The 21002-nt window shown below is 51.3% G+C and overlaps 2 protein-coding genes across 3 annotated transcripts in view; both read right to left on the reverse strand.

The window, feature by feature from the left end:
* The window catches only part of SLC38A8 (solute carrier family 38 member 8), a 39993-nt gene extending 29289 nt beyond the window's left edge, over positions 1–10704 (reverse strand). Inside the window, exons 1-2 of the mRNA XM_065920437.1 lie at positions 10516–10704; positions 5845–6043 (exon numbers count right to left, since the gene is read on the reverse strand). Of these exons, the coding sequence (XP_065776509.1) occupies positions 5845–6043; positions 10516–10704 (388 nt within the window). The remainder of the gene's footprint in view (positions 1–5844; positions 6044–10515) is intronic.
* A 7409-nt stretch (positions 10705–18113) lies between these two features.
* MBTPS1 (membrane bound transcription factor peptidase, site 1) overlaps positions 18114–21002 on the reverse strand; it is a 44452-nt gene continuing 41563 nt past the window's right edge. For both annotated transcript variants that reach the window (XM_065925104.1, XM_065925105.1), the window contains exons 22-23: positions 19784–19914; positions 18114–18911 (exon numbers count right to left, since the gene is read on the reverse strand). In XM_065925104.1, coding sequence (XP_065781176.1) covers positions 18715–18911; positions 19784–19914 — 328 coding nt within the window. In that variant the 3' untranslated portion in view covers positions 18114–18714. The remainder of the gene's footprint in view (positions 18912–19783; positions 19915–21002) is intronic.

Raw genomic sequence — 21002 nt, forward strand, 5'->3', positions numbered from 1 at the left:
TCTTAACACTGTACCCTCAGAATCCTTCCATACACTACAGGCCCTCAGAACATTTCTCAACAAGGCAGCAGCTTGAAATCCTCCTCAACATGGCAGCCTTTCAGGATCTTCTGAACACAGTAGCCCTCCTATCCTTCTCAACACAGCAGGCCCTGAGAATCCTCCAAAAGATGGCTACCTCTAAGATCCTTATCAACATTTTGATAAGGACCCTAGAATCCTTCTAAACACGACAGCCCCTTACAATCTTTTGAAACATGGCAGCACCTCAGAATCCTCAACTCAGCAGTCACACAGAATGTTTCTCAATCCAGTAGCTCCCCCCAAATCCTTCCCAACACACCAGCATCTCACATCCTTCCAACACAGTAGCCACTTAGAATTCTTCTCAATAAGGCAGCACCTCAGAATCCTCCTCAACAGGACAGGCAGGCCTAATCTTTTTCAACTTGGCAGCCCCTCAGATCCTTCCCAACAGGGCAGTCCCTCAGATCTTCCACAAAAGAGCAACTTCTCAGAATGCTGCTCAGCACACATCCCTCAAAATACTTTGAAACATGGTACACTTTCAGAACCATTGTTAACACAACACTCCTCAGATCCTTTCCAATACAGCTGCCCTCAGGATCCTTCTCAACATGGAGCACCTCAAAAATTACTCAACATGACACTACCTCAGATCCTCAACCCTGCACCTTCTCAGAAGCCTTCTAAAAACAGCAGGCCCTCAAATCCTCAACATGACAGCTCACAAAATTCTTAACACAGAGGTCCTTCCTCTGAATCCATCTCACAGAACAGCCCCTCAGAATTCTCAACATGGAAGCCCGTCAGAATCCTGAACAGAGCAGCACCTAAGAATTATTCCTAACACAGCAGCCCCACAGATCCTTCTCAACATGTAATCCACTCAGATCCTCAAAAAAACAGCCCTCTCAGATCCTTTCCAACTCAGCAGGTTCTGAGAATCCATCTCAATATGGAGTACCTCAAAAACTTACTCAACACGACATTGCCCAGATCCTCCTCAACCTTGCACACCCTCAAAACCCTTTTCAACACGGCAAACCCTAAGTTTCTGCTCCATAGGGAGGTATGAAGGATTTTTCTCCATACAGCAGCTCCTCAGAATACATCTAAACACAGCACCCCTCAGAATACTTCTCAACACAGCAATTCCTCATATTCTTCTCGACGCAGCAGCCCCTAAGATTCTTCTAAACACGGAAGTCATCAGAATCCATCTCACAATGCAGCCCTTCTGATCCTAAGCCCCTAAAATACTTCTCAATACAAAAGCCCTCAAAATCCTGACATGCAGCCACTCAGAATCCTTCCCAAATTGCAGTTGCTAACATTCTTCTCAACACTGCAGGCCCTGAGAATCCTTCTCAACAAGGCAGCACCTCAGATCCTCCTCAGCAAGCCAGCCCTCCCAAATTCCTCTCAACATAGCAGCCCCTCAGAATGCCTCTCACGTGGCATCCCTCAGAATACTTCCCAATACAAGAGCCCCTCAAATCCTTGTCAACACAGCACTCCCTCAGATCTTTCCTGATGGGGCAGCTCTCGTGAACTCTCCAAAATACAGCAGCCCCTAAACTTCTTCTAAACACAAGACCCTCAGAATCTTTCCCAACCCAGCAGCCCCTCAGATCCTTCCCAACACAGAAAGCCCCCAGAATCCTTCTGAACACAGAAGCCCTCCTCCAGATCCTTCTCAACACAACAGCCCCCGAATCCTTCTCACACGATAGCCCTCAGGATCCACCTAAATTGCAGCATATCAGAACCTTTCCAGCATGGCAGTCCCTCAGAATCCTTCCAAATACTGCAGGCCCTTTGTATTCTTCTCAACAGAAGAACCTCAGAATCCTTCTCAACATGCAGTTTTTCAAAATAATTTTCATCATAGCTGCTCTCAGAATCCTTCCCAACACAGCAGTCCCACAGAATCCTCTCAATATGTCAGCCTCTCACTTCCTTCTCCAAAAGCAACCATTCACAATCCTCAATACAGGTGCCCCTCAAAATCATTTTCAACATGGCAGTCCCTCAGTGTGTTAAATCACTCAGTCGTGTCTGGCTCTATCCGACCCATGGACTGTAGCCCACCAGGTTCCTCTGTCCATGGGATTTTCCAGGCAAGACTACTGGAGTGGGTTGCCATTTCCTTCTCCAGATCTTCCCAACCCAGAGATCAAACTTCAGAAACATCTCAATATGGCAGCACCTTAGATCCTTCCCAATGCCATTCAAAAAACGTTCTGAACACAGAAGTCCCTCAGAACCATCTCAGTAAGGCAGCCCCTAAGATTCTTCTCAACACAGAGGCCCTCAGAATCCCACCCAACAGGACATCCCCTAAGATTCTTTTCAGCACTGCATGCCATCTGAACACTTCTCAACAAGGTAGCAGTTAGGAATTCTCAATATCACAGTCCCTCACAATCCTTCCCCAAACTGCAGGCATTCAAATCCTCCTCAGGAAGAGGATTTGAATCAGCATCTTTTCAGTATGACAGCCCCTCAGAACCCTTCCCAATGCTGTGCACCTCAGAATCCTTCTCAACACAGCAGCCCCTAACAAAGAGGCCATCAGAACCCATCTCACAAGACATCCCTTCTGAACTGTCCTCAACATGGCAGCCCCTAAGATACTTCTCAACAACAAAGCCCTCAGAATTCTTGTGACACAACTGACCATCAGAATCCTTCCAAACATGGTAGCCACTAAGAATTCTCATCAACACAGCAGTCCCTAAGATTCTTCTCAACACAGCAACCCTTAGAATCCTTCTCAAAATGACAGCCCGTAGGAATCCATCTAAACAAAGCAGCCTCTAAGAATCCTTCCCAACATGGCAGTTCCTCGGATCGTTCTCAGAATCCTTCTCAACACAGCAGCACCTCAGAATTCTTACCAACATGACATCCACTCACAAACCTTATCAACACGGCATGCCTCAGAATCATTCTCAACACAACAGCCACTCAGATTCTTCCCAACACAGCAGGCCCTCAGAATCCTTCTCAGTATGAAGCACCTCAAAATTTTACTCAACATGACACTATCTCAGAATCCTCTTGAACACCACAGCCCCTCAGATTCTTGACAACACAAAAGCCTTCAGAATCCTTTTGACATGGCCGCCCTTCATAATCATTTCCACCACTGCACCTACTAAGATCCTTCCCAACATGGTGGCCCCTAAGATTCTTCTTAACACTGAGGCCCTCAGCATCCTCTGACACAGCAGACCTTGAGAATCCTTCCCTTCTAAATACTGCATCTCCTCAGATCCTTTCCAATATGGCTGCCCCACAGAATCCTTCTGAACAGTACAAGTCCTCAGTGTCCTCAACAAGGCAGCCCCTCAGAATCATCTTAACACAGAAGCCTTTGAGAATCCTCAGAAACATGGCAGCCCCTAAAATTATTCTCAACATGGAGACCCTCAGAATCCTACCCAACACAACAGTACCTCAGATACCTTCTCAACACAGCAGTCCCTCAGAACTCTTCCCAAATAGGCAGTTCCTCAAGATCTGTCCCAACACAGCAGGCCACAGATGCTCCTCAACATGGCATCCCCTCAGAATCCTCAACACAGCAGCCCCTCAAGGATCCATCTAAACACTCCAGACCCTCAAAATTCTTCTCAACATGGCAGCACCTCAGGTCCTTCCTAACATGGCAGCCTCTCAGAATCCTTCTGAACACAGCAGCCCCTCAGATCCTTCTCAACACCTCAGCTGCTGAGAATCCTCCAAAAAAAAAAAAAAAAAAAATCACCTCCTAACGTTCTTCTCAACATGGAGGTCTTCAGAATACTTCCCAGCATGCAGCTCCTACAATTCTTCTCAACATGGCAGCCCCTAGAATCATTCTCGCCTGGTAGCCCCTCAGAATCTTTCCCAAACTGCAATTGCTACATTCTCCTCAACATGGCCGGCCCTCCAAATCCCTCTCAATACTGCAGCCCCTCGGAGTCTTTCCCAACATGGCAGCCCCTGGGACCCTTCTCATCACCCAGCCTTCCAAAATTCTTCTCACTGTGGCAGACCCACAGATCCTTTGCAACACAGCAGCCCCTCAGGATCCTTGCCTATACGACAGCCCACAGATCCTTCTCAACAATGCAGCCTTTTAGAGTCTTCCTCAATTCCACATCCCCTGAGAATCCTTCTCCACATGGCAGCACCTCAGAATTCGTCTCCTAAGAGCAGCACCACCAGTAGATCATAATTGAAACTTGACATAACCTCTACTGGCCACAACTTTGCACCCATTTACCCACTGAGAGGTTCAGATTTACCAACTTTTATTTTTTTTGAGGGATGAGAGCACTTCCCACAACATGGGAGCTTTTAATTTCCAAAACCCCGCATCAGGGGCCTTTTTTCATGGTTCAAGAGACAGAACAGACAAAACAAACAGTAAAATAGACTGAGATTCATCATATCAGTAATTACATTCCAAGTAAAAGTCTAAAATATTCCAATTAAAACCCAAGACTGTCAAGATGATAAAAAAGCAAGACCTGACCATATGCTGTCTACAAGAAATGCATTTTAAAATTCCAAGCCATGGTTAGGTTCACAGTAAAAGAGTGGGAAGAGAAATTCTGTACAAACGCTAATCTTAAGGATGCTAGAGAGGCTATATTCATAGAAGAGAAGGCGGATATAATGACAAAGTAATTCAGAGACAAAAATGGAAATTTCATAATAAAAAGGCAATTCACAGTGTGTGCTTAATAACAAGAGTTTCAAAAACCATGAGCAAAAAATTCATAGGATTAAAGGAAAAAATAGACAAATCGGCAATCATAATCAGAAATTTTAACACTTTCTCTCTCAGAACCAAACAGAATAACTAGACCTCCCCACCCCACTGCCCACTCCCCAAAAATCTCCAAAGCCATGGAAGGTCTGCCTAAGCTCTGGATCATCTTGACATAATGGAGAGTTCTAAAACACTGCATTCAACAACCACAGAATACACACCCTTTGAGAGCTCAGTAAGGGACTTACTTCACTGGTGCTCCAGCGGTTAACACTTCACGCTCCCAATGTAGATGGCTCAGGGTTTAATCACTGTTCAGGGAACTAGATCCCACATGCCACAAATAAAGACCTTACTTGTCACAAAGAAGAGCCTACATGCCACAACAAAGACCTGACGCAGCCAAATAAACAAAAATTAAAAAAAAAAGAGGTCAACAAGACAGACTGCACCTGAGCCACAGAGTAGGTCTCAAATGCCACAACAACGTACATGTGTTCTCTGACCATGATGCATTTGAGGGAGAAACCACAAGCACATCAAGGAAACTCCCAAATCACTGGAAACTGAATCACACCATTCTAAACATCCCAAGGGTCAAAGAAGAAATCGTAGCAAAAATTAGCAAAGCTTTGAACGACATGAAAGTGAAACCAGAACATATCAAAATCAGTAAGACATAGCCAAAGCAGTACTTAGAGGGAAAAGGTTAGTGGAGGACTAGAGGCCAAGGGTGCGTGGGCCCAGAGTCTTCAAGGTCCCAAAACTCAAGGTGCTACTGGTTCTTTCTCACAGGGATGTCTTTGCAGCTGGTGCCACCTGCCATGTGTAAAATGAGTCCCCACGGGACACCCCAGCACAGCCCCTCACCCCTGACTTCTGCTATATTGGTAATATTTATCCTAGACCTCCCTTCCTTACAATGTTAGGAACTAGGGCTGGTCTCAGCCTCTGCTGCTCGCCCAGGGCCCAGCCCCACGTCCACGCCCTGCTCATCCACCAGGAGCCCTGAGCTCCACACCGGGGGTCACCTCGACTCCAGCGCAGGTACTCACGCTTCTCCAGCTGGTCGCCGACCACCCTGAGGAAGGCCACGGAGATCATGAGCAGGTTGACGATGAAGCAGGCCTCGCACAGCTTGCCGATGGCGGGGCCACACAGCCCTCCGACCACACCTTGGTAGGTGGCTTGGCCGCTGACGGAGGCAGCGTAGCCCAGGACGACCAGCCCGCTGATCAGGAAGACCAGGGAGACCTGCCGAACAGGACCATGGCGTTGGGCATGCCCACAGCTGCTCAGCCCACTCCCAGCGAGCCTCAGTTGCAGAGGTCCCGGCCTGACGAGCCACCAGCCCATTCCTCAAACCCAGAGTTACAAAGCAGGTGGAATCTAGAGGCCACGCTGGTCTAAATCTGTAAATCTGGGATCCAGGCCAAACCATACCAGCTGGACAAATGAGGCTTTGGAAACCCAGAGTTTAAATGACTTTCCTAAGATCACACGGGTTGTGGGTGGAGAGCCCATAAGGCATGGTGGTTAGGAAGCAGGCATACTTGGGTTCAATTCCAACCCCGCCACTCACCCGCTCTGTGGCATGAGGCCAACCATCACTCTGTTTTCCCATCCGTGAAATGGGGATGATACCATCTACCTTACTGGGGCTTGTGAAGCATTTGGACCAAACAAAGCAATAACGCACTCAGCTCAGTGCCTGGCATGTGGTACCTGCTCAAGACCTGACATTCGGGGACTGTTCTGTGGCCCAGTGGCTAAGACTCTGCGCTCCCCATGCAGGGCCCTGGGAACTGGATCCTACATGCCACAACTAAGAGTTCATAGGCCTCAACTAAAGAGGCTATGGGCCACAACTAAGACCTGGTGGAGCCAAATAAATAAATATTTAACAACAACAACAACAAAAGAAATGGTCGTTGTTACTCTCCAGACTCCCTCTCCAGGGCTCTCCCTACTTCAGTTTAAATTTTTCCAACACTATGAAAACTTTTCAAACATCTAGGAAAATTGGAAGAATTTCACAATGAACACCATGTCCCCACCACCTAGATTCTACTAGGAGCAGGTCCCGGTGCTTGTTTTATCACATCTCTTACCATGTGTCCACATGTCCATCTAAACTTGAGGGTACATTTCAAGGCAAGCTGTGGATATCAGTATACTCACCCCCAAAGATTTGGGCATGTGTGTCATTAATTGGAGTTTGATGTTTGTTTTTAGTCCTCTCTTGTAAGAAAAAATTTACACACCATGAAATGCACAGAGTCGTGAGTGCATCACTGGAAGGGGTACAACTAAGGCATATGTGCAACCTGAACCTTTACCAAGACACAGAACATCACATCCCTGAGTTCCCCTCCTGTTCCCATCCTAGATCCAGAAAAAACCACTCTAACAATACTTTGCTTTTATATATTTTCCTATCTGGCTTCTTCCACTAAGCAGTAACACTTGGGAGGGCCAGCCCTGTCGGATGCATCAGTAGTTTATTCCTATTTTTCTTCAGTGCTATTTCACTGGGTGGATGGAATCACTTGGCTGGTCCAGTCCCTTTTGCCAGACATCTGGGCTGTCCTTCATTTTGGCTGCTATGAACGAAGAGCTGAGCATTCTAGAACAAGTCATGCTGAGGACCCACGTTTCCTTCTCCTGGACACACACCTAGGAGTCGAATACGTGGGTGTCAGGGTAGATATGTGTTCAACTCTGGTTTTCTTATAAACTGTTTCCATATCATCTGTGCCAATCGACACCCACCCCCAGCGATGCACTTGAGCCCCATTTGTCCACAGAGTTAAATGTTTTTGAGTCTCTCCAGGCTGGACCATTACCTGTGCCTAAGCTGGACCTGGTCTCCACACTCAGATCCCCTCCCACAGTTCTATGGAGGAGAAGGACGCAGCAGCGGCAAGGTGCTCAACCTAGAAGCCTGGGGAGAGCTAGGCTGGCCCCTTCAGACATAGTTCATGCCCCGGACTGCAGGCTTGTTCCTACTCCAGCAGGCTGAGGGCAACATCTAACTGGACCAAGTCAGAGAAACTTGGAAGTTCAGAGCCAGAAAGAACACACATGATCCCTCCAGCCCCTGGACCTCTGACCAAGATAGCTCCTCTGCCTGGAACTCCCTCCTGCCTCCAACCACTGCCCCTCACCTAGGAACTCCCTACCTCTTACCACCCCCACCCCCCACCCCAAGGTCACTTCCTCCAGGAAGCTTCCCCACACTTCACTCCTGAGGTGGGCTCAACCCTGTTTCAGGCTCTGGCTGAGCGATGCCTTTTATGGGCACAATTTTTCTAATGGTGGGTTGAATCCCCTCAATAGTCTCCGGAACCTGTGAAAGGGACTTAGTGGCACCTGTCTTTGCAGGCACAGATAATGAAGATAAAAAGGGGTCTTTGCAGGTAAAATTAAGGACCTTGAGATGAGGTCGTTCTGGATGATACAGTTCAGTTCAGTTCAGTCGCTCAGTTGTGTCCGACTCTGCAACCTCATGAATGGCAGCATGCCAGGCCTCCCTGTCCATCACAAACTCACGGACTTTTCTCAAACTCATGTCCATCTAGTCGGTGATACCATCCAGCCATCTCATCCTCTGTTGTCCCCTTCTCCTCCTGCTCCCAACCTCTCCCAGGATCAGGGTCTTTTCCAATGAGTCAACTCTTCGCATGAGGTGGCCAAAGTATTAGAGTTTCAGTTTCAGCATCAGTCCTTCCAACACCCAGGACTGATTGGGCCTCAAATCCAATGGCAAGTGTCCTCAGACAGCAAAGGAGGAGACACAGAGGAGCAGGCCAAGTGATGACGTGGCCACCAGCGAAGGAACAGCTGGAGCCCCAGGAGCTGGAGAGGCAGGAAGGACCTTCCGCTAGAGCCTTTGAGGGGACATGACTCTCCAGGACTGGAAGAGAATACACTTTGGTTGTTTTACATGCCTCAGTTTGCGGTCCTTTGATCCAGGGGGCTGGTGCATACAGTGTGGGGATCCTTGGAGATCACCACCAGACTCTAAGCTCCATGGAGACTGGAATCGTGTCTTTTAGCTTACATTCAGCCCCCAGGAGAAAACCCAGTATATAGCAGGCACTAATAAATATTTTGGACAAAAGGAAGTGAAGGGGGTCAAACTGAGCCTCGGTCAGTGAAGGTGCATCTCTCCTAACACAGTGAGCTGACCACACAGGACTGGGTGACCCTCAAGAGGGTCCCTGAGCCTCTGAGCAGCCAGTTGGCAAAAGCCCCTGGCCAGGCTGCCTGTCTCTTCGGAGCTGAGGAAGATCCAGGCTCATTAATTTCATTAATCCTCCAATGCTAATGGAGCCATTAGAGACCTAAAATTTCACACCACTAGCCTCCCAGCGGCAGGGATGTTTAAACATTCTGCCAACCCAAGAGGGGGCAGAACTGTCTGGTGAAGAGGGAGAGACAGGAAATGGAGTGGGGGAAGGGTGAGCTGCTCACCAATCTGACCTTTTCCCTTGTGGGGAGTTTCCATTTATTCCTACTTGGGGTCCCCTTTCCTCAAGTCAGCCTGCTCAGGGCAGGAGCTTTAGACCATCCTGGGCCAATGGCAAGCCACCCCAGCAGCATCCGTGTCACCAGGGAGGCCCACCCAGAGTCAGCATCTGCGGCCCTGGAGGCGCTGGGAGACCCCACCCGGAGCCTGGGGAGCGAGTGGGGCGCCTGTCTGCCTCAGCCCAGTCCGCCTGTGCCTGACACAGATCCCCATGCCAGCCCCACCCGTCTGTGACTGGAGGTCGGGCTCCCTGTTCGGGGACAGCAAACAGCCTCGCTGCCCATCACGTGCACCCACACAAGCTGGGGCTCAGTGCCGCCTTGGAGGGGGCTTCTCAGCTTCCACCATTCCCAAAGAGGTCACCCTGCCCCCTCCCCATCACACTGCCCACCATTTCATTCGACTTCCTGAATCTTATCCAAGCTCTCCCTTACAGCAAGCTTCAGGAGGACAGAGCCTGCACGGTCCAGACGGGCGCTGGGCCAGCGCGGGGGTGGCATGAGCTACTGGACACCACAAAGGGTGGTGTTTGGCAGCTTCCAGAAGGATCAGAAAGGCCCAACGGAGCCCTTATCAGCGGCTGCCAGGAAAAAGCCTTTGACATGATGTCCGTCAAAGAGCTCACCAGGAAACGCCTGATTCCTATCAGCTAATAAAATGAAGCTGTGCTAACCAGCAGCTCTTCTCTGCTGAGGACGGTCAGTCCCTGGAACTTTCTGGAAAGGGAGGGAGTTCGGGCTCCACACGCAGCAGTGGCCGAACACCCCTGACACTGCGCAGGCTGGGGGCTCACGGCAAGTCAGTCCTGCTCTGCCCACGGGATTTGGGCTTTAGCTGTGGAGGGGAGACCAGCCGCCAAGACAGGCAGTGGCTCGGCTCACAGGCCAGGTTCATTGGCTGCAGGTGTGGCGAGCACAGCTCCACCTGCCCTCCCCCACGCGTCCCCCCAAGCCCCACCTGGCCGCGTGGCCCTCAGCTCCAAGGATGCTCATGGCCCGGGTCTACAGGTTTACACCGGGATTTTCCATTCTCCCCCATGAGCCGAGGGACAAAAAACCAAAACACAGGAGTGTTTGCTCTAGAGAAGCAATGCCTAGGGCTCCGCCTGGAAAAATAAAATTCAGCTCCCACCTACTCCCAAAGACCGCCCTGCCCCGCCCCACCCTACCCCGTGAAACAACCCCCGACGACTTACCAGCTCCACGAGGAAAGCGGGGGCCACTCCCCCCGCCTTGTGGAAGGCCCATGGAAAGTTGAGCAGGCCAGCGCCCAGCGCAGACTTCAGGAGGATGAAGACGGCGCCCAGCGAGGACAGGCCAGGGCTTGTGGCCGTGGGGACCGGCTTTTCTGAAAGGCCTCCGCCTCCTGGGGTCTGCCCCTCCATGGCTGGAAGCAGAGTTGGGAGGGGGGTCATCTCGGTACCTCCTCCCTGGTTCTCGGCACCCTTCTCCAGCTGGGATGGGTCTTTCCTCCACTGAGCCAGGGCATCTGTCGCAACCATTCTGGCCTCTATCGCTTTCCAAGCCTCTGATCCCCTTTCCAGAGCCTTACGCGCCCACCTGCCCTGTAACTCCTGGTCCTCATGCCTTCCCCTCAACAAATGTTTCCCCCCAACTTGGGCACTCTTGCCACCGGGGCCGCCCCCTCCCCTTTCTCTTCCAATCCCCAAACTCCTTCCTCTATCATTCTTTTCACCCATCGCCCTGCCTCCAGCACCCGGTCCTTACCACCAAGTCCAGTCTTCACGGAGACCAGCAGTCCTGGGCCATCGGGGATGGGATTCAGGCTCACTCCAGAGGACCCGGAGGGGTGGGCAAATGAGTCAGGAATCGTGGGGGGCCCTAGACAGCACGGGTGAGGGTCACAACCCCAAACCTAGGAGGATGGGACCAAGAGGTCAGACCATCCGTCCTAAGAACTTGCGGCTTCTGAGGCTGCTGGTCTGAGCGGGGGAGGAGAGGAGGCTTAAGAAGCACTGGGGCGGGGCTTTCCCTGAGCCCCGGGTCAGGGGAGCTGGCTGATCTCACCCAGCGACCTGGGCGGGGGGCCCAAGGCCTCCTACCAGGACACCTCTCCAGGCCCCCTTCTGTCACCTGCTAGGGACGCCATGCCTGGCTACCCAGCTACAGAAAGGGGTCTGCCCTCCTCGCAGGGGGGCTGGAGATTCACATAGGCAAAGGCCCAGGAGTTTCACCGCGTGGCTCCGCAGACTAATGAGCCCTCAAATCACCTGGAGGTGGCTTAAGAGGCCAGAGCCAACCCGCTCACCCTGGGTGGAGCCGAGATCCCACACTGCTCACCAGCTCTGGGGAGCAGCGTGCTGGGGGTCCCTGGACCACATTTTGAGTAGAGGCCACCTCTCCAACCTGATACAGTCAGCTTAGATACAGGCAGAATACAGGAAACAGTTATAATCTGGAAAACACAGGCCCAGTGAAGGTCAGATCTTGAATTCAGAGGTGAACTTGTCTGTTCCCAGCACCCAGGCTCAAATCCCCTCGAGAGTGTGTTAAAGCACGGGCCGTGGGGTCCCTCTGTGGCATTGCTGACTCCAGGGTACGGAGGCCCTTCCTGAGAACTGATGCTTTAAGTTAAATGTCTTCAGCGCCTCCCTCAGTCCAAGTGTCTGCAGAGATGGGCACCAAAGGCGTGTCTCATGTGGGCTCGAGCCCACGACGGTGCCCCTCACTGCAGCAGCTCCACTTGGTCTGCTGAGTGGCGGTGAGTCTGCAGGTGCCAGGGGACGGGAGCCAGAGCCGGCCGGCATCTGGGCCGTAGAGCCAGGCCCCCACGTGCGCAGTCTCACGGGGACCCGGGCCTTGCAGGGCGTGTTGGACGGCTCCTGGAGTCCTCTTGCCCAACCCCAAGGGCTGTCGCCATGGTCTGTACGGAGCAGGGCTCCCCTGAGGTGGGGCAAGGGGCTCGAACCGTGACCAGTGCCAGAGCTGGGAATCAGCCCCGAGTGTCCCCTCAAAGCGAACAGTGTCACACTGCCACCCGCCTTGTTCCTGTCCAGATTCCAAAGGTGCCCGAATGGGAATGGATGAGTAAGGGCGGGGATGAATGGGTGAGTGGGTGGCAGGACACGGTGGGGGAGGGGGAGAGGCTGGGGTGCCCAGTACCTCCGGAAATCACATGGCTCAGCCCTCTCCCTCCACCACCCCAGGCAGTGAAGATCAAGGGCCCTCACAGCGGCCTGGCTTTGTACTCCTTAATCTGGGCAGGCTTTGTACTCCTTAATGTGGGCTCAGGGCTCCGGGGCACCTCCCTGTCCCGCCTGGGTCCCTCATTAGCTGCCCATTAACGTGCATGACTTAGAAATTGGCCACTGGGCTGTGAAATTCCACTCAATGGGGAAAGCCTCTAATCTGAGGGACTTTGATATGCCCTCTGCCGAATCCCAGGGCTGCGTGACCTTTCTCGGGGAGGAGAGCACCCCTGGGGCCCGTCTGTGTGGGCAGGCGACTCTGGTGGTACAAGGGGCTCAGCCTAGCACCCCGCACATGGCCCCACATCGCCCCCCAGGGGAGCACCCAGCCAGGATCGTTCCCGGGTCCCTTCTTTCCGTCTCCACAGGTACTGGTCACCTGGCAGGGTTCAAACTTCAGGGAAAAGTGACTTCAGCTCATTTCCACGAACTTTTGTGCTCACACCCTTCAGAAAATTCTGGAAGACAGATGGGCAGGTCTCAGGAACCTGAGGGCCTGGGACTGTGATCCACGCCTCACAGGGGTCACCTGCAGAGTGGTGGGAACAGCCCCTCCTACCCTGAGAACAGGGACACAGGAGAGGTCTGAGGGCAGAGAGGCAAGGCTGACAGAAGCAGAGGGTGGATTGGTGCACACTGGAGGTGAGGAGGTGCCTCGAGAAGCCGGGACAGGCCAGGAAGCCCATTCTGCCCTGGAGCCCTCCTAGGGAACCAACCGCATTTTAGTTCCACGAAGCTGATTTGGACTTACAAGCTCCGGGACTGCAGGGAATAAACGTGTCAGTGCTTCCTGGTAACCTGTGACGGCAGCAGTGGGAAACAGATATAGCCAGCACCACGAGTTCTGATGGTCGGCACTTCTCAGGGCTGGAGGCCCATGGTCCACCCACCCCGGCTCTGGGCCTTTTGTAAGTAGCAGGTGAGAGACGGGGGGCTTCCAGGCGACACTCGGCCCACAGCATGGGCTTTGCTTCCCCTCCCCCTATGAAAGGGATGGACCCCTGAGCTACGATCCAGAGTCCTGCTCTGGCTAAAGGAAAACTGTGCCTTGGCATTTGAAAGTGAGAAATATCTTCAAACAGCTTTAATATCGACCTTCCTCCACCCACTGCATCCATAGGAAGAGTCCCCAGGTGTCAGCAGCCAGACTGGAGGCTGAGTCACAGGGCAGTGGGCAGGTGCCCAGCCCTCAGTTCAGTCGCTCAGTCATGTACGACTCTTTGCGACCCCGTGGACTGCAGCACGCCAGGCCTCCCTGTCCATCACCACTCCCAGAGCTTGCTGAAACTCATGTCCATCGAGTCGGTGATGCCATCCAACCATCTCATCCTCTGTCATCCCCTTCTCCTGCCTTCAATCTTTCCTAGCCTCAGGATCTTTTCCAATGAGGCAGTTCTTCACATCAGGTGGCCGAAGTATTGGAGCTTCAGCTTCAGCATCAGTCCTTCCAATGAATATTCAGGACTGGTCCCTTTTAGGAAATTGACTGGGTTGATCTCCTAGGGACTCTCAAGAGTCTTCAACACCACAGTTCAAAAGCATCAATTCTTCGGTGCTCAGCTTTCTTTATAGTCCAGCTCTCACATCCATACATGACTGCTGGAAAAACATTAGCTTTGACTAGACGGACCATTGTTGGCAAAGTAATGTCTCTGCTTTTTAATATGCTGTCTAGGTTGGTCACAGTTTTTCTTCCAAGGAGCAGCTGTCTTTTAATTTCATGGCTCCAGTCACCAACTGCAGTGATTTTGGAGCCCCAAAATATAAAGCCTATCACTGTTTCCATTGTTTCTGTATTTATTTGCTGTGAAGTGATGGGACTGAATGCCATGATCTTAAGTTTTCTGAATTTGAGTTTTAAACCAACTTTTTCACTCTCCTCTTTCACTTTTATCAAGAGGCTCTTTACTTCTTCTTCGCTTTCTACGATAAGGGTGGTGTCATCTGTGTATCTGAGGTTATTGATATTTCCCCCAGCAATCTTGATTCCAGCTTGTGTTTCATCCAGCCTGGCATTTTGCATGATGTACTCTGCCTAAAAGTTAAAGTAGGATGACAACATACAGCCTTGACATACTCCTTTCCCTATTTGAAACTAATCTATTATTCCATGTTCAGTTCTAACTGTTGCTTCTTGAGCTGTATACAGATTTCTCAGGAGGCAGGTCAGGTGGTCTGGTATTCCCACCTCTTTAAGAATTTTCCAGTTTGTTGTGATCCACGCAGTCAAAGGCTTTGTCGTAGTCAATAAAGCAGATGTTTTTCTGGAACTCTTGTGTTTTTTTGATGATCCAATGGATGTTGGTAATTTGATCTCTGGTTCCTCTGCCCCTTCTAAATCCAGCTTGAACATCTGGAAGTTCACAGTTCACATACAATTGAAGCCTGGCTTGGAGAATTTTGAGCATTACTTTGCTAGCATGTGAGCGTATGGTAGTTTGGACATTTTTTGGCGTTGCCTTTCTTTGGGATGGGAATGAAAACTGACCTTTTCCCGTCCTGTGGCCACTGCTGAGTTTTCCAAATTTGCTGACATATTGAGTGCAGCACTTTAACAGCATCATGTTTTAGGATTTGAAATAGCTCAACTGGAATTCCATCACCTCCACTAGCTTTCTTCATAGTGATGCTTTCTAAGGCCCACTTCACTTTACATTACAGGATGTCTGGCTCTAGGTGAGTGATCACACCACAATGGTCAGACATGGACACATGTCTGTGTCCCTGTTTACCTTAGGGACCCCTTAATGCAGATTTCTAGGCTCTTCCCAAGGAGCATACAAGACCCAGGGATCTCGGCCTGCACTGCTCTCGTGTCACCAGCAAATTAAACCAACATCCTCTTACAGTAACATCCTCTTAATAGCACCACCCACCGGGGGGGAAAAATTGAGTTTTTTCCTCTGGAAACTTCTACTTACTCTACATGTGACAGTCTTAATCCACTTCATCTTGGAGCCAGTAAACATTAAGTAGCACCCCCAGTATTACCAGCAAGCAGGCAGCCTTCCCACCATTACAAGCAGTCTGGCATTGGGGGCTCAGAGCTCAGGCTCAGGCCAGATCTGGGCTGGAAGGCTGGCCCCCCCTCAGCTGAGAAATGGTGATTGGGGTATCACAGGATGACTGAGACTACCCGCCCAGACCCCTTAATGCACGCAAAACATCCCCAAGGCTAGGCCAGCAGTGCGTCAGCAGAGGCAGCACCACCGTTCCAGGCGGGCTCACTGAGCACAGGCTTGTTCTGGTGGGAGGGCCTCAGGGTCCTTGTGCCCGGGCACCAGAGGCTAGGTGGTGCAGGGAAGACCCCAGACCCGGGTGCCAACACAGGGGAGGGCTAAGGAAACCCTGCTCAACCCACTTCTGGCCCCTCTCCACACAGTCAGGATACTGCCTGGCTGGGTGAGCATGGTTAGGGACCAGCCCTGGGGCCAACCTCCATGCTCAGTTCCTGGGAGACCCCAGGGCCCTCGAGGACTCCCACGACTATCTATAGCTGTGCTGGGGCAGCTGCTCCTGCTTTTGGTTTTAAAAGACACAGAGCCATTCCCTAGAACAATGAGAGTCCGCTCCAAACACACACGGGGACTCTTCCAAGCAGTGAGTAGGCCTCGGGCACGTGTGTCACCAGGAAGAGAACCACCGTCAGCCAGGGGACATAACTGGGCGCTGCCTCTGCATCAGGCCCAGGGCTGGATGATGTCAGACAAGGCCCACCAGCAGGAAGTGGCTGGTCTGGGTCTACAGCCAGGGCCCTGGCATGTTCCTCCCAGGTGGACATGGTATCCCACAACCCCCGATGGGTCTCTCCCCGGGACAGGGTGGCACACAGCAGATGCCATCGAGTGGTCCTGCAGAGACTCTCCCCCCATCTGTGCATGCTCACCCTGCTGAAGCCCTCTCTCCAGCTCGGTCTCCTGGCTCCTTTGCCTGTAACATCCACATTATTGAGGGTAGGGGAACGGGGGGAATGGGAGAGCTCTGCAGGGCCTTCAGCAATGTCTCCAAGTCCTCAAGCAACAGCAGCCATGGAACACGGTTCAAAGTTGCGAGGTTACCACTGTGACCTGCCAAGGGTGACATGTGGCAGGGAGAGTTGGGCATTGGTGGCTCCTCCCTCATCTGGGGTCCCTCTCTCCCCGGGACCTCACCCCATACAACCTCTGCCCTTTTCCGTCAGTCTGTCCTCACCTGTCATCTGAAAGCTGATCTCTGGGCCAGCTGAAGGACAGGAAACAGACTATACAGGCAGGGGTTAAAAATTAACAGGCTACCCTGGATGAGGCAATGGTTTCTCAGAAATGGACCCTAACAGATAAAATGAACTTCATCAAAATGAGAAACTCAGGCCCGTAAGGATACCATTAGGAAAGTAAAAAGATAATCGACAGAATGAGAGAAACTATTTTCAAGTCATGTATCTCATAAGGGACTTTCATCTGAAATATATAAAGAACTCTTACAAGTCAAGGATAAAGACAACTCAAAAAATGGACACAGCACTGAAACGGACATTTCTCCAAAGACAGAAAAATGGCCAATGAACACATGAAAAGATGCTCAACAACACTAATCTTTAGGGAAATGCAAGTCAAACCACAATGAGACATCAGTTCACATCCCCAGGGGCACAACTGTCAAAAAGACAGGTAACAGCATGTGTTGGAGAGAAGGTGAAGTTGTGACCCTCATACACTGCTGGCAGGAACTACTGATAAAACAGTGAAGCTCTGGAAAGAGAGCTTGGTGGTTCCTCAAAAAATGAAGCATAAAGCTACAGGATTTTACTCTTCGGTGTCATCCCAACAGAAATGAAAACTTATGTCCACACCAAAAATGGTACCCGCATGCTCAAAGCAAGACTATTCACAACAGATAAAAAGTGGAAGCAGCTCAGAGGTCCATCAAGTGAGGATAAACAAACTAAGACGTGTCCACACGACAGAGTGTTACTGAGGTCTAGAAAGGAGTGAAGTACTGAGACAGCTATGACACAGACAAACCACTAAAACACACTCCGTGGAAGCAGCTAGTCCCCAAAGGCCATGTATTACATGACGCTGTTTACATGCAATGTTCAGAACAGGTGAATTCATAGAGACAGCACATCAGGGCCGACCTGGGGCAGTGGGGGAGGGGACAGAGGCTGACTTGCTACTGTGTACAAGGGTTCTTTTGGAGGTGATGAAAATGTTCTGGAATTACAGCAATAATGGTGCACGAACTTGTGGATATACTAAAACCCACAGAACTGTACACTTTTAAACAGAGAAAAATTCAATAGGCTGATTCAGAACCCATTCCAGGTTGTCATCAGGAGAAAGGGACAGGTGAAAAAGGGACCACTTACACATTGCTTTTTAGCTTCATGCATGCACGCGTGAATGTTCAGTCATGTCCGATTCTTTGTGACCCCATGGACTGCAGCCCACCAGGCCCCTGTGTGTGGCACTTCCCAGGCAAGAAGATTGGAGGGGGTTGCCATTCCCTCCCTCCAAGGGATCTTCCCAACCCAGGGATCAAACCCATGTCTCCTGCATCTCCTGCAGGCAGATGCTATACCACTGAGCCACATGGGAAGCCCCTTAGCTTCATACAGGTAATGCATATTTATTGAAAATTTTCTTCACCGACAATGGTGAAATCAAGACCCAAATTACAAAACATGATGGCAGTTGATACTTATAAAAATAAAGCGAAGGGCTATGTTTCACAGATTTGTGCAAGTTTCTTTCAAATCTCAGTCTGTCCTTTCATCAAAAAGGAGATCGCAGCATCTGTGTTAATCCTCGTGATGAAATAGTAAAAAACTGCATTCCATTGACAAAAAAAATAGCTTTGCTTCCAAACAGCACAAGTCTTTAAAGTGACTTTTCCCCAACAATAAATATAGAAAATAGCCTTTATGGAGCACGTCTAGCTTGGTCAGAGCCGCTTCCTCCCCGACAGCCTTTAGACGTCGTCTTAGTCTTTGGTGCATGGGCGGCCGACGAGGTCTGACTCCAGGCTGCCCTTCGGGGCCCTCCAGTGGCCCCAGCCCCGCGCGGCACGGGCTCTCAGCTCTTGCACACACCCAGCTGAAGACTTGAGCCCTTTCGAGCCAGGGCTCCTCAGACCCCACGGCTCCACCTGCCCCCGGCTGCCCGTGAAGGCGCTCCCCGGCTCTCACGGCCAGCTGGGTGGGTGTCACACCGAGGGGGCCTTTGGCGGATGAACCTGCTGCACGAGCTGCGGGCGTTTCACCCTGGGCTTCCTCCGCTTCGGCCTGCTCTTGGCCTTGTTGATCTGCACCACAAAGAAGGCCAAGACCACCATGGCTCCCAGGAAGGCGAAAACGGGAATGGTTTGGCCCACCTCCTGGTTGTAGCGGCCTGGCATGATCCCTGCAGGACAGTGGGAAGATGGTCAGTCTGATGGCTGCAACCAGCTGGGCTCGTAGTGACCCAGAGAAAGGAGGAAAGAAAAGTGCAGGCCGGCAGGGAAGTGAGGACGGCTGCCTCACTGCTGGGAAGGCCTCCCACAGGTAAGACTTGTGGTGGGCAACTGAGCGTGGCTGCTGGTGCACCCTGGGGTCTGTGCTGTCGTCAGCTCTGTACCTGGACAATGCCAGGGTTCCAGAACACAGGGCTGGACCACATGGGACAGGGTACCCCTTCCTGATCCCTGGAGTTTTTCTGGCCAATTCCTAGAATCAGGAGAAGTGCCTCCAGGGAGCTGTGAAGCCACGTAAGAGCACAGCGGTTTCCCGAGCAGAAGAGGGGCCCACACTCCGCCAGAATGACCTGACCCATTGTCCCAGAGAGAGGACCACCTGCCCCCGGCAGTCTACTCCGGCCAGAGCCCTGTCAGGGTTGGGGGCGGGCGAGGGACATCTGATGTCACTTGCGGGAAGGGACACCCCCAAAATTAACTGGGCATCCCAGGTTAGGGGAAGTCCCATCCCAGGGGGGGCTGGGGCAGAGAATCAGTGGTGATGTCTCAGTTGAGGGTTCAGGGCCAGGCTATGACGGACGAACATCACAAAATAAATTCAGATTTGAAAATTCAGATAAGATTTTCTAAGAGGCCACAATGTGTTGATCCTTTAGGTCTGCTCCGGCCTTGTGATTTGTACCAGGAAGAAAGCCTGGACCACCGCTGCTCCCAGGAGGGCAAAGACAGGAATGGCCTGGCCCACCTCCTGGGTGAGAGGGAGAGGCTCTTTTGAATAAATCATAGGATAACTCAGCCCCACAATAAAGCACCTAGAACTGACCTCCAGGAATGTCCCAGGCTCCACTCTCTCCAGGAGACAAGGGCCTCACTTGAGGGCGATTCGATCGGAAGTTGGGCAATACCACTTTGTCCAGGTCAATGGAGAGCAACTTCTGGTGTTTCCAAAGGTTACTTCAGGAAAACAGATTCAAACAAAATAAAAATAAGCAACTGTACCGGCCCAGGCAGCTGACCCAACTCCTAAGAAACAGAAAGTGATTTAAACACAAACGTGAACGGATATCCCATCTACGTCTATCTAAACACAACTGCGGACAACTAGAGGGGCACTTCCAGGCCCCCAGACGAGGACGTCAGATCAAGACCTTATGCGTGAGATGCAGTTCTAGAGGGTCTATAACATCACCAACAGGAGCTTGTCTTGGCTTCAACCAGGAACATGACCCAGCAGATGAGGAAACTACACGTGACCTCTGAAGGAGCTGGTGGACAGCAGCAGTGGACACAGCCCGGCTGGAAGGACCAGTCTCCGCCATGAGACGGCAGAGCCGGGGTCACCTACTCGTATGTGGCAAATGGGGCAGACCCGGTGTCAGGAGCAGCTGTCACCCTGGTCCTCAAGGACACCACTCGCAGGAGGGAGAACGAGGCAGACACACAAGTAACCGAGCAACGGCAGAAACACGGGAATAAAGCAGTGAGCATGGGCCTTGCCTGAGGGCTCAGGATGATGAAGGGAACACATGTGCTTTACAAAATGCACTGGACTCGTTTTGACTGCATCATTACTCTCAGTACTAATTCTGAGATCGGAAGCACATGTAACTGAGGAGGAGAGGCTGGTACATGGCCAAGAGCAGCGTGGGAAGACACAGAGATGAGAGCAAAGAGTGCAGACGGAAAATCTGAAGACCATTCTGGCTAAAACAAGGGAAGAGAATAAAACATGCTTGCAATTATGAATTCCCCATTCTACTTCTTATTCATGTGGACCCTGCTGGCCCATCTCTTACTTTGGCCAAGTGAGAGCAGACAGCCGAGTTCTAGCAGCAGTCAAGAGGCAGGTCAGAGGGCAGCCAGGCGATGTCAGCTCCATAAAGAGGCTTTCTGATCAGCTAGTATCAGGCACGTCCAGCGGGGTAACTGCTTAGACTATAATCTGCTCTATTTTATATGATTTCACTTCGCTTTTCAGTTTAATCAGTCTGGAAATTAAACTGACGATGCTAAGTTACGGAATCGATGCATTTAAGCTTTAT

Source organism: Muntiacus reevesi, chromosome 2, assembly GCF_963930625.1.
Source record: "Muntiacus reevesi chromosome 2, mMunRee1.1, whole genome shotgun sequence".
Lineage (NCBI taxonomy): Eukaryota > Metazoa > Chordata > Mammalia > Artiodactyla > Cervidae > Muntiacus > Muntiacus reevesi.